This window comes from Myiozetetes cayanensis, unplaced genomic scaffold (assembly GCF_022539395.1).
Source record: "Myiozetetes cayanensis isolate MyiCay16 unplaced genomic scaffold, myiCay2020 scf17, whole genome shotgun sequence".
Lineage (NCBI taxonomy): Eukaryota > Metazoa > Chordata > Aves > Passeriformes > Tyrannidae > Myiozetetes > Myiozetetes cayanensis.
In genome coordinates this window covers 12,451,542-12,465,325 of record NW_026087378.1, presented here as the reverse complement: position 1 = coordinate 12,465,325, position 13,784 = coordinate 12,451,542, and the positions used below count along the sequence as shown (strand labels likewise).

Below are 13,784 nucleotides of genomic sequence, written 5' to 3'. Positions count from 1 at the left end.
AGGAAAAACTTGCCTTGCTGTTTCTAAGTATAAAACTCTTTCTTTCTTAACCACACATAATAAGGGGCTTCAAATAGGCTGTGCCATCTTAAAGGTGGTATTTGAAGTATAATTTCTAACGCTTAGATACATAATTTACATTTATTATGCATAATAAAATACGTAAGTAATTGATGTGCTGTAAGGGATTAAATGATCAACTCCAGCTGCAGGAAGAAGATTTATGCCCGTGCTCTCAATAAGACATTGACGATCAGAACGTGCTGCAAAGTTGTTGGCTTCAGGACTGCACTCAGGGCGTGTTCTCCTTTCTCCTCTTCTCCTTTCCTTCTGATGTGCTTTCTCTTGCCTTTGTACTCCGTGCAAAGTGTATTTGTGGAGCAAACAGATGACAAACAGGTACATCTATTCCCTTCAGTCTTAGTGTAAAATGCGAGTTAAGCTTGCACGCGTTCGTGTGTGGCCATGCATCTCCCAAATCAGAAGGGCAAAACATCAGAGAGGGACCACCATCACCACAGAGCATTGAAGCTGGTAGATGATGTCAACAGGGCAGGATGCAGGCACAGGATGATGGCCTCCTGCTGCTAGATTAAAGCTTGGGCAAAGATGAGCCCTTCTAACAAAAAACAAGCAGAGGCAAAGCCAAGACGTTTGCGCTGCTTTCGAAGCGGGAGGTGTTTATCGTGTAACAACACCCTGCTCTGCTCTCTGAGCTTCCACTGTGCTGAAATAACAGACGATGGTGCCGTGGTTGTCAGCAGTGGCTGCTGCTCAGGGAGCTCCAGTTGCCCACTGCATCCTCCACAATCATGCCATGGTCTCAGCCTGTGTGTCCTTCAGCCTCCAGGAGAGCTGCACGAGTCAAAACGCATCATGTTCTGTCACACACTGTGTGAATGCATTGGTCTGCTTTTAGATGAATCGTGGAGTTAATCTGTAACACAGCTCAGACTGATCAAAGGGATTCTACAGCCCAGCATTCCCATTTTCCCTGATGGGAGGCAATCCCTGTGGGAAGGAACACCAGCCTGGGAGCCACATCCCCTCTGCATTAAAAGCCCTCAGATTCTGATCTGGTAAAATCAGTGCTTGAAGAAGGTGAAAAAAAAAATGGAACTGAATTCAGGAGCAAAAGTAGTGTATGATTCTAAGTAACAATACACAGATAAAAAGAACTGTGCTGTACTAGTCGTGGTTTAATCTTCACTCTTTAGTTTTATAGTTTTGTTATATTTCTGGGGTTGGTTGAATGATGGATGGCTGTTTTTAGGAAGGGTTACTGGTAACTCTTAAGGTAATCTGTAACCATTGGTAGGAGTAATTTAAAATTTTCTCTTTGTTCAGAGAAGCTGAGACATTGAAGGACCAGTCTCATCAGCTGATGAGCTGGTTTCCTTCAGTTCTCTTTATTTTCAGGGCTGGTATCTCTTTGTGGATGTTATTCAGACCAAGTCCATTGCTTGCAGTGGAAGTTGAGAGCTCCCAGCTCCTCAAAAGACCAAAGGAATAAATCACAGACTGAAGCTTTGTGCCATTACTGATAATACAACTTCTCATTTAATCCACAGCTGCTGGTTTTATATCTTGTCATAATTAAAAAATTATTTCTTTTCCTTTTTTTTTTTTTTTTGTATGATTCTAGTGCAAGTTGGAGTTTCATGCCTGTACTTCTGGCAAAACCATCACAGCTCGATGTGAAGGGTCCTGCCCCTGCCTTCCAGGACCTGAAAGCTCGAAACACAAGGTGGAGAAGACTGGTAAGTTGAGCTGTTAATGAAATTAAGGCAGATTAACTGATTCCAGCTGTGTTCTTAGAAAAATGTAAGAAAGACTTTTTTTAACTAGTGTTTTTACATGTGTAACACTTCCTGAGAACAAGGTAAGGTACAACTAATCATTTTCCAAACAGTGCTTTCAAACACATTAACTGCTGCAAAACTAACACCCACTTGATAGAGTCTCATAGGAAAACTTGAGTTCTGGCTAATGAGTCTCCTTTTTGAGTGAAAATACTTTTGAATGAAAATATTGAAGGATCATAAGATAGAAAAGAAAAGAATACAACTTGATGGTTCACTGTTTTGTGAGTTAAAAGAAAATCAGTAGCCTGTGTGTTAACCAAGAAGTCATTTGAGGTCACAGATATGTATTACAAGGGACCTGAATTACCATTTTAACCTTTATTTTATTAATGTTATGATTAGAAGGCAAATGTATATCAGAGATAGACGTGCCTGTGCAGCAGGCACAGAAACAGGGGGAGAAGTTTAAACAACATTTCTGCCTCTTGGCTCAGGCCCTGTCACTTCAGCTGAAAACACTGATGCTCCTGCTGATGGTTCTCCCTCCACACACCATATCCTCTAGCACAGCACAAGTTTTCACATTAGGCCTCCATCTGCTTTCCAGAACAAGTGTTTCTACAGCCTATATTTTGAAAATCCAGGTTTATTTCGGGTTTTTTTGAAAACTGCAGACATTTTTCTGCCCAGCTTTCAAACTTCAACGAGGTATTGTGGATGGCAATGTGCTGAAATCAATATAGAACTGTAGTATCACTTTAGGTGGCTTGAATCTTCTGGTTACAGTGTGCCCACTGATAAATTGCCTTATTCATATTTTCTATTTCTTGTAGCCTTTATCACGCCACAAGAAATATTTCTTTTTCTTTGCCCTTTCTATTCCTTTGCCCTTATCAGAAAGAGTATCAGGTTAATAAATCTTCGGTGACATTTTAAGCTTACAATTTCATTCACACAAGAGAAGAAAGATTCTAATAACCCTTATCTTGATAAATGCAATTTGACAGGGTATATGTATTCTGAAACCCAGGCTTTTGTTTTGCTTGACTCAAAACTTTAACTCCAGCCAACAAAGCATTAATTTAATGAATTGGGTGATCTGCAGAGCAACTTTCCTGGAGGCTTTTTCAAGAGGCCAAACTTGAGCCAACGATGCTCCTGCTATTAACCTGGTGACAAGGATATTATTATTATTAGGTGCTCAAGTGTTCACAAAAGGATTTGGTCTTGAGAATCAAATAATCAAGAGCAAAGGGGCTTTATAACTTGCTTTTCTTCTGGTTCTTTGAATGTGCCAATGATGTTCTAGTTAAAGACTTCCCTTAACTTCCTCAGTCTCCTTTCTTCAGACATTGTCTCTTCAGTTGACCCACTGAGTGTAAATGGAGTCTCAAACTGAATTATTCTGAGTTTTTTTACCTGTTACCTTGGTGTTATCTCCAGTCTTCACACAAAATTATTTTATTTTCCTTATCTAGTCCAATAGTATCATTAATATGGCTGACTTAGCCTAAAATCAGTAGTTTTATTTCTCATATGAAAATTCACAAGAAAGAACTGTGCACACTCCTGGACTTGGTTTCTGCTCCTTATTTGGTTGCCGTGGTTTGTGAAGTGTAATGTTAAGTAAAAAAAGATAGAGAGCCAAACCTCATGCCTTATACAGACATGTCAGTGGAAAAATACTAAAGAGAATAACAGTGTGAATGCTTCCAGCAAAATGGAAATCTAAGAGCTCACACATCAGCTTTTTTATGCCTATTATACAACAAGGTTAAACACATGTGGTTGTGAACGTCCAATTCGAAGACAGTTTGCATTAATCTTTGCACATTCCTTCAATCATATTCAGATATTATTCTGTGATAAATTACTTCCTGAAATTAAAAATTTAAAGGAACATTTAATTCCCAGAGTACTGTAATTCTAAATGTCACGACCTTTTTTTTTTTTTTATATGCTTGTGAATAAAATTGGCAGCAGCATCAAAGAGAAGCAAGCCAAGTGTGTGTGCTCTGGGGTAACAATTGACTGCAGTGTCTGAGTCGTATTCCTTCCTCCTCCCTGGGCTCCCTAGAAAACATCCCTGCTTTGAGGATGAAAATCATGTTAAAAATTGGAATTTCTTTGATAGTGCCAACCGCGACTATGGAGACATTAATAAAATAACATAAATGCTAGCAAAAGAAAACTACACCTGAATTATTACCTTTAATGGCAAATAACAACAATAAAAGCTTCCTACCATAAAGTTAAATCTTTGAAGAGACGGCAGGATCGTGTTCTTCATTTTCTTAAATGGAATTTTGAACTGGAGTCTCGGAGGTAGGAAACAGGTCTCTGTGAGGGTACTAATGGAAGATTTTGGAAAAGAAGACAAGCTTTAATATTTTACTCTTTCCTTTTTTTTTTTTTTTTTCTAAGGCTGTTTATATTCCTTTGATTTATCCAAACATTTGATATGCTTCATAACTTGCAGCAGTAACCCAGCTCTACAATAGGCTGCCATGAGAGCTGCAGATTTTCAGCTCTGATACCCAGAGACAAAGGTTGAGCTGCAATCTGCCCTGAGGTTACCTGCCCTTCCAGAGTGTATGTGACCTATTATTTAATGCTGAAATATTAATAAGGCTGTAGTTTCAACAAAAATAAAGGACTAGAAACTGAGTCTGTGGGGAATGTGACAGAAATCATTTAAGGCACAGAATCTCGTCTGCTGGTGGTCTTCAGGTGGTCTTCCACCTGAATATTAACTAGAGTCCTCATCCAGCATAACTTTTTTTGAGACCAGACAAAGCTTATAAATCCCCACCATAAATAAAGGACTTCAGATGAGAAACACCCAGTTTCAGTTCTTCAGAACCTACTGGCAAAGGGAGAGATTTTTCTCCCTTGAATGTGCTGTTCACTCTGTTGAAAAGCCAACACTGCAATGACTGGGTCCTCGTGGCAAACAGGAATTTGTGGTTGGAACAATGTGGTCACAGCTCTGTGACTCCTGTCTGTCATGTGTTAATGGTGCAGGTGCTCAGGCAGGAGGGTAAATGTTTAACAGCATGTCAGGGCTCCTTCTGACCATTCCCTCTTGTGTTTTTTAAGTGCTCTGCTCCCAGCACAGACTTCATTTGTTGCCGTCAGGGCTGCAGAGCCACTGGAGCGTGAATGGATGCAGCAATTCAAAGGAGGTTTATCCCTCTCTGTGCACTGGGTGCTTTTGACCTTGCAGAAATGCCCAAGGCAGCTTCTAAGGAAATTCTATTATCTTGATAAGGGGAATGTGAGGTCAATAGGCAGAGGCAAATGTATTCAAATATACCGAGTTGTTTAAATTTCTAAAGGGAACCAAGGGACACATTTTGAAGTTACAGGGATAGGTCTTGGCAAGCTTGATCAAGAATCTACCTTGTTTAGGGTATAAATTGTAGCATTTAACTACCAGCTCTATTGGGTGTGATGGATGAGAAGGTCTAATGTTCCATTCCTTTATAAAAAGAGCACTCAGTGCATGAAGTTCATTGGAAGAAATCAAGGTCTTATTTCCCAAATGAGTTGTATCGCTTCTTGTGTCTGAATGACTGACAACTAAAAGGATTTAAAGTCCTGAAATCCACTTTCAGCAAATATTTCTGTTTCAAATTGCTGTTCACGGGTTTTCATGACTGCAGAGTGCATCATTTTAAAGTTTAGGAAGATGAAGGATGAGTCATGAACATGGTTCAGTTGAAATTGGTTCTGATTTGCCAGGAAATTTTCCCTTTTGTGGCTTTGGCTTTGAAAAAAAAAGACTCTTCCTCACACTGAATTTCCACTTAGGTTTTGAAATTGCTTGCTTGAATCTCAAACTGTGGGAATGATAAGACAAAAGCATTCTAAAATGAAAGTTACCACAAGTTTGAAAGCTTTAGTATAGCTCATGAAAACTAGGAGGGTTTTTTACCTCTGGACTTCATCAGTAAGTTGTAGGTTTATTAGCTGTGAAGGGTCTGATACTTTTGCTCCAAACTTTTCTGTGTGAATACTCTGATTCAGCTTTTTTAATTTGTTTTTTAATTTGTTAATTTAATTTGTTAATTTGTTAATTTTTAAATTGTTCCAATTTACCCAAGTAAACCTGAGTTATGTCGTTTCTCTAATACTACTATTTTGCCTGCAGGCTTTCACACGAGCAGATCAGACTTTATTCCTTTCCTGAAAAAGTGAAAGATTAACTTTTTGCCTTTCTACAAGACCCTGTTTGTGAGTAGTGAAGTGACTGCACCCAGTTAATATTTATTTAAAGAAAGGGAGAAAGCAGGAGAGAGCAGATCCCCCTCCATGGATGGCTGTTCCTGTAACCCAATCCTCTTGGAGGCAAAAGCAAACAGCTTCAGGACTGAAGCAGCAGAAAAATCAAGTTGTTGCCAGGATCAGAAGAAAGAGCAAAGCAGTGGTGGCTGGGGGGGTGTTTTGTTCTGCTGCTTGACCTCACATGCACCTTCGTGCACCAGACAAAAGCAGGAGCTTACGAGGGAGAGGCTAGTTAAAGAATTCATGTGGTGTTTTTATCTCTTCCCAAATACAGCTGGCTGAGACTGCATAATTAGCCAACATATAATGGGAATTGTAAACTTTATAATTGAATACACGAGCCTAAATTTCTTTTTCGCCAGTGTGTGATGGAGGATTTAGGTGTGAGCAGCCATAATGGTGCAGCTGAAGGGCTCAAACCTTTGCAAAGAAAGAATATAAAGAGATGGAAAAGTGGCTTTTGATGTTTGCCATTTGAGCAAATACTGCAGGATTTTTCAGCGCCATTCAACCTGCACATACTGAGATTTTGAATTATATGTGCAAAGTGTTTATACAGTAGAAATGAAATGTATGTTTTCAGGCTGCTGTGTTTTCCATCACAGCTGTGTTGCACAGGAGAATCTCCTGCCCCAAAAGCTTGGTTAAGATTGAGAGCAAATTCGGGTTTGGACCTGTGATGGCTCAATGCTTTTCTCCCAGAGTATGAATTAAAATATTTGTTTAATTTTCAGTATTTATATACAGGAAGCACTCAGGGTTATACGAGGCCTGCTCTGACATGAACTTATAAAGGAGGCAGAACAGTCCCCTGTAGAAGTTTTGTGTTTTGATCTGGCTCTGAGGTTTGGGAAGTGGGCAGGGCAGCATTGATTGCAGCAGACCCCAGACAGACAGCAAGTTAGGGACCATCCCATCCATTGACTAGCTGTCACTTTTTTGGCACGATTTTCCTTGGGTTTGATCAAATTACAGCAGGCTCCAAAATATAGCAGACAACTTCTGTTTTAGAGGCAGAATTGACAGAAAGGAGGGAAAGGCAGCCCTGGGAGCAGCGTGCTGTTCACTTTGGTGCTGGCTGAAAGGATGCTGACTGTGGGACCAGCACAGCATTTGCACCTGTGGTAAATGCAGCTCTTTAACAAGGTGACATGCCGATAGAATAACATCCAGCCAGAATTCCTGGCATCATTTTTGAGGTTGAACCAGGACATGAGGCAATTTTTCATCATTGTTAAGTAAAAACTAATCCCAGACAGCAGCGGGAGACAGGACCTGCATAAAAATAACTGTGTCGTGGTGTAATTATATTAAAAACAGTAGGGTATTTTTTTTTAATCCTTTCGAAATCTTATTAAAGAGAACTTTTTAAGGTTGTGTTACATCCCTGGCAGCTCTTTGTGGCTGAGGCAAGTCCTTATGTTGGCATAAGCATTTGTAGCTGGAGATTTACCCCAGGCTGAGTAGTGGATACAGGTTTCACCCCTTGCCCAGGAGTGGCAATACATATAAAATAAATGATAACTATATTATATACATTTATATAAATATATTAATTATTAATTATATGGGATTTGTATTAATTTGTCTAAATAATATAAAAATTTATTTGAAGGGGTCTCTATCCATATAACCAGTAGTGTGGATTTCTGACTTCCATTAAATTCAATACAGAACCCAAATCTGAACAGGGCACAGATCCCAGGGGCAGTGTGGGCATCACCTGGATCACTGACCCTGCAGGCAACTTGCCACCTGGACACACAGAGGATACAGGATCCCCCCCAGGGTCCATAAACCCACAAAAACAATCACTGAGACACCACAATGATCCCTGCTTTCATAAACACTATTAAACAAAATGTTCAAATGACTATTGATTTTTTTTTAAATTCTTTTTATTTTTTTACCATAAAGAAAAGGTTAGAAAACGACAGACACAGTAAACACTTTGTGTCAGCAAGTAACAATAATTTTCAGACAAGAAGTAATTTGATTTTGGATTGCCAACAGAAAACTATTGAAGTGGCACGCCGTGTTAATAGAAACACCGGCGAGCAACAGCAGGTGTTGGTGTGCTGATAATGATAATTAGAGCACTAAAATCTCTCTCATCATAAACAAAATCAAATAAATAAGATTGGTTCCATATAGGGTTTTTTTCTCATGGGTATTGGTTTCTGCATTTTGGGGAATATTTCCCTGACATTTAATACAAGAAGAAGTTTGTAAAATCTCCAGACATCTGACAGTGAAATGAATTATCATGCATATCACTGTGGTGTTAAAGCTGAAACATCCCAGTGGAGGGGGGACCCAAACCTTTTCAGTAAAATACAAGAGAAAATAAGACTTTTGAAGTTTCAAAGACATATTTTTCTTGGTTGGTTGGTTGGTTTTTTTTCCTCTGGTATCTTGAGGACTAAGTTCCATCTTTAGTTACTCCAGTGTAGATCTGGAATAGTTCCATCAGCAATGTAAAGTTGCTCTGAGTCTGTAGCAGTGTCAATGAGTACAGACTAGAGACTAATTGATCATTCCAGAGAGTTTGTACTTCTGATGCAGCATTGTGTCAAATAAGTTCTGATTTTTTTCTCAGTTCCCATTTCCTTATAAGTGTAGAAGAAAGGAGATGTTACTTGCAATATAACCACCTCCTTCCATATATATATGCATATATATATGCTTGAATATTTTACAGCTTTCATTGACCCAACAGGGACATTTCTCCATTAATTTTCCTCTGAGAGATTGCTTTTTTTTTTTTTTAATTGAGTTTAATGGACTGCATGTAAATTAAAAAAAAATTATATTATCTGCTTTCTGTAAAGCAGCTGTCTTAGAGATGGACTAGAATGAGGATCAGGATCTGCATTTGTAAATTACTAAAACCTGAATTATTTTCCAAATAAGTCTTAACTACCATTTTCTAATATTCTGTTCCATTAAGTGAGAGAGAATTTCATCACTAATTGTTTAGAAGGGCTTATGGGATAATTGTTCCATTTCCCTCATGAGAATACACTTTATGCAATGATATCACTGTATTTTTGGATTTAATAGTTTATGGCCTTGGCTCCCTCCTGCTTGTCTGAAGGTGATTTTTTTTATCATCATGTCCTATTTTTCAATTTGTTTACAAAGATAGTTGGGGCCCAGGAGTTATCAGGCACAGACAACAAGCAGGTTCTCTTATTGCCTAAATTGTAAGTATGGTCTGTAACAGCAAGGACTCACTTATCAGGCAACCCCTGTCAACAGGAAAAATGAAAACTGGGTAAAATAAAATCATGTCCCTGTCATTTCAGACAGCGAGTTGCATGCTATAAACACCTCGTTGATCATTCACGACCGAAATTCAGAGTTAGGCTCTTGAAAAAGGTTGCAAATGTTCTTGGAGAGTCTGAGATGTTTAAAAAAAAAAAAAAGGCAAAAAGGATACGATCTTTTGAAGAATTTAGTTCCCTGAGCATTTTGGTTGAGACCATCGCAATTAGGCTTCATTTGGGACTGTAAAGTGACAACAAAACTCCCTATCCCTGTTTTTATCGTGGTTTTCCAAACAATTCTGGTAGATGGTTGTTTATCTCTGTAATAACTCGGTGTGAGAAAGGAATACCCAAGTATTTCTCAAGTGTGCTGCATCCTCTGTTCATGTTATATTGCAACATTCAGGTGTGGTTAAGAAAATACATAGAAGCTGCCTGGTTCTGTTTTGTGGTGTTCACAAAGGGATTAATTACCTCCTGCTCGAGCTGTGTTTGTTTGGAATGAAACCCAGGGAAGCACCAGGAGCACCTCTGTGTGGAGCTCAGTGCTGAGGAACCAGCACAGAACATTTCCCGGGCAGAGCTCAAGGGCGTGAAGAATCCTGGAGTGGCAGGGAAGGTTTGCAGAGTTTTCCATGCAGGAAACTCAGTGTTTATTTGCAGCTGATGCCATCCAGGGAGAGTGAAATCCTGATGTGCAGGGAGGACATGGCAAAGCCTTCCTTCATTTGCAGTCCTTTCCTCTGAGCCTGAGGAGCTCTGGAGGGGCACTGGAAGCATCTCGTAGATGAAGGACCTTATCTTAAATTAGGGACTTAGTTTGAGGGAAGTTGCCAAAAGCACAAATTTAGGCAGTGTTATGAACTATATATCATGAGTCCCTTTCATTTTAAATATTGACACTAGCACTCTGGACACTTTAAACAAAAAATCCTTGGTAGCAATCATCCCATTGTACCTTTAACATTGTTAAATGAAGCTTGTATATTAATTGCTTTCCTCACTTTAGTAAAATCCCATAAGCAAATAAGAAATTCTGAACTAAAAAAAAAAAAAAAATAATTTTAAAAGCATGGGTAGTTTTTATTAGCAGATAGGTTATTATAGTTTTATTAGCAAAAGTTGTGGTTTGATTTTTTTTTTTTTGATTGTATGAGGAGGAAAGACGTATGGTGACTGCTATATAGTGTGCTCAGTAAGTGCATTTGAAAATGCTGTTACCCTGAAGGCAATGAATGATTAAAATAGATTTTTCAATAAACAAGCAAGTGGAAGGAATTGTTCTCTCTTTGGTTTACATTTTGGTATGTCAAGAAGTTGAGTTGGTTGCAAAAGCACTGGACAGTATTTCAGGTTTCTTTAAAAAAAGCTCCTTTTTGTATTTTCAATTGGATGTCCTTGAGAGCTGGGGCAATAGGAACGGGAAGAAGCTCATTAGCACAAAGTGCATAATTGTACACTTGGGGTCTAATAATATGAACATCTGCTTTAATCTAAGTGCTCTTTGGTTAGAAATGTCTGAAGGAGGAAGGACCTCGGTGTGCTGGCTGGTCACAGGATAACTGTGAGCCCCTGTGAGCTGTGAAAAAGGCTTTTATAATCCTCAGGGATGGCAGGAAAGGCATTTCCAGAAATACTGGTAATACTTCACAGGGCATTGGTGAGACCTTGTCTGGAGTCTTTTGTGTCTGTGGATCAGCAATTTTCATCAGGGATAATTCCAAGATGAAATAGGAGAGAGAGTTTTTCACTGCTTTAGTCTAGAGCTGAGCTATTCCTGTCACAGACTTCTTTGTGCTTGGTACAAAAAACAAGTAAAAAGTTCTATCTCCTAAAAGTTCCCACTCCAGCATTATTGAAAAGATGTAAAACAGCTACTTTGGAGAAGCTGAAGGGAGAAGAGAAGCCTGGTGTAGGTATTTAAATGACAGTACAAATACAGCTTTAAGGCAATTCTTAAAAAAGAAAGTATTTTTGCATATCATTTTACAGCTTTTGGCTTTGTTTTTCTTTTTAATCACATAGTTCAGGGTGCAGAATGAATGAGGAATTCGAGGAGGGGGGACAGACATCTGCTACTTGTAAGGGATTTTGGAAAGTCAGAGCTCATGGCAGCACTTCACAGTGACGAGGTTCTTCTGCAGCAAAGGCAACCTTGCAGACATCTATCCACTCATAGCCAGGCTGGTTTGCTTTCTATTTCTATCTTTTTTTTATTAAGACATGTCTGTTTAACATGACTAGCTTGTATTTTTCCCTTCCCAGCCCTAGCACAGCACAGGTGATTGAGGGGGTTCCTGTTTTGAGGGCTGCTGTAATTTCCACTCGGTTTTTGCGAGGCTGTACAAAGGTGATGGGACACGAGGCAGGTGGCTCCATTCTTGTGACAAGGAATTCATAAGCCAGAATTTATGTGTGGGGCTTTATGGAAGCAGCTGATTAACTGCAGCCCTCAATAAAGGAAAGATGCCAGGTGCAGTTGAAATACAGGTATAAAAGAGCTACAATAAAGAAGATGCAAGTGAAAACAATATATTAAGCTGCTGGGAAGCAGATTCATTGGCAGGCCTTTGAATTTCAAAGGGAATTCGGGCCCAGCTGATGTGGGGTGGTGTTATTGCATGTTGTGTGGCAGCAGCGTTAAGAACGAGGGTTTGGAAACAAACTCCTCCTTCTGACCTTGGGAAGCTGAACTACCCGAATGCAGCCTTTGTTTTAAACAAGCCTGGACTTGAGTGGCACACTCTAAGAATTAGTGAAGGCCACAGGGCAGCTCTTCCATTTAAATTAGTGTACAGAGAGATTATTTTCTTAGTTTAGGGCAAAAAGCCACCAGGTTTCAAACACGTTTCTGTTTGCTCGGAGATGAATTGTATCAGATTGTATCACAGGGAGTGATTACGTTTGTAAATACTTACACCTTAAGTTTGTAAACAGTTCCCAATAATATTTCAATTATTGTTGGAGCTCCAGTTTCTATAATTGGAAAATTTTGCAGAAATACATGAGTTTGAGGTCCTTTGTGGCAGAGTGTGTGTATAAAAGTATTATAAGGCCAACTCTTTTGCTAATTCTAAAGACAGTGCTTCTCTGGTAATTGGTGCAATCTTTCTTGAAAAGCAGTCATAAATGCAAATATTATATATATTCTGCTATTACACCTTAGTATTCTCAGTGACAGCAAGACAAATCCCAGCTTGCTCAGTGGCAGAGCATTTTCCTTGGCAACATTTTGACCAGCGTATTTTCTTACCCTAATTCAGATGCAAGGGAATACCAGTCTCCAAGCTCTTCACAGCCTTTGAGTAATTGCCATTTGTTTTTGTCCTTCACCTCTTTGCTCTCCTGAAAACAGATTGTATTCCACAGCAGGGTTTCGGTGATGAGAGGTAAAGTAAACCCTCCTCTAGCAATTGGATGCTTTGACTTACTAAAGTCACTGCTGCTTGAAAGAGAAATTGGTTTCCCTCGAGAACATGTGAGCAATAAAATAAAAAATAAAAAAAAAGCCAACTGTAGATGAGTTTGTATAAGGGCACATAAAACCCTAATTCCTCGCTGTAGACGTTTTTGTGAGAAGCAGAAAACTGATTCACTTATTACTGGTGTGGCCATTGTATTTGTTTAAGTCATTTTTGAAGTCCAAAGACTCCTTGAAAGTGTTTATTTCCCTGGGGAGACAGATGCAGGGTTCTGTACAGCAAGTCAAGTATGGCAGCCCTTAACAAGATTATGAGAATCTTTTCCATGGGGCTGAAGTGTGAAAAACATCCTTAGCTGGAGGTCACAGTGAATAAGAGGAGAAGAAAGTAGCCAGAAGAGATCCAGCCAGCCTGGTTTTATGGGTAGATTGTTAGACTGGCTGTAAAGGACTGGTTTCAGATTTAGGGTGGTGCTTACAAAGCAGCTGAGTGCACACATTCTGTTGGAAATATTTGTATTGATGCTCTGGGGCAAAGCAGTTACAGTATTGGGTACTTTCAGGAAATTTATTTTAATAGGACAGAATGCCCTGGGCTTCTGCAAATGACTTATCAGCCTCCTTCAGAATACTCGGATGCAAAGCTAAACTTAACTTGCTTTGTTGCACAGATGACTGTTTTGAGTACTTATCCCAGGCTGGAGAGTGGCACTGATGTCACAGTCATAAGTGCCCAGCAAATGCCAGCACACTCACCAGCTAATTCAGGAAAATAAATTAAATGGAAGTGGTGAGATGTAATTTATTGTTAATAAGTGCCTTCTCATGGTAGTAACACACAAATCTATGCAAAATTATTTGTTTTGCATAAAGGAATTGCATTGGAAAGATGCCACGTGGCCTGGCTGCAGAGAGTCCTAAACAAATTGCATTTATTGTGCTGTGCTTGCTCCTTCCCATTACTCTCCTCAGATAACCTGTATAATCCTAATATAAGTAAAC

General features: G+C 39.3%; 1 protein-coding gene across 1 annotated transcript in view; it reads left to right on the top strand.

Moving 5' to 3' along the window:
• Positions 1–13,784, top strand: part of SPOCK1 (SPARC (osteonectin), cwcv and kazal like domains proteoglycan 1) — a 251,052-nt gene that overhangs the window by 194,183 nt on the left and 43,085 nt on the right. Inside the window, exon 6 of the mRNA XM_050312287.1 lies at positions 1,646–1,760. Within this exon, the coding sequence (XP_050168244.1) occupies positions 1,646–1,760 (115 nt within the window). The remainder of the gene's footprint in view (positions 1–1,645; positions 1,761–13,784) is intronic.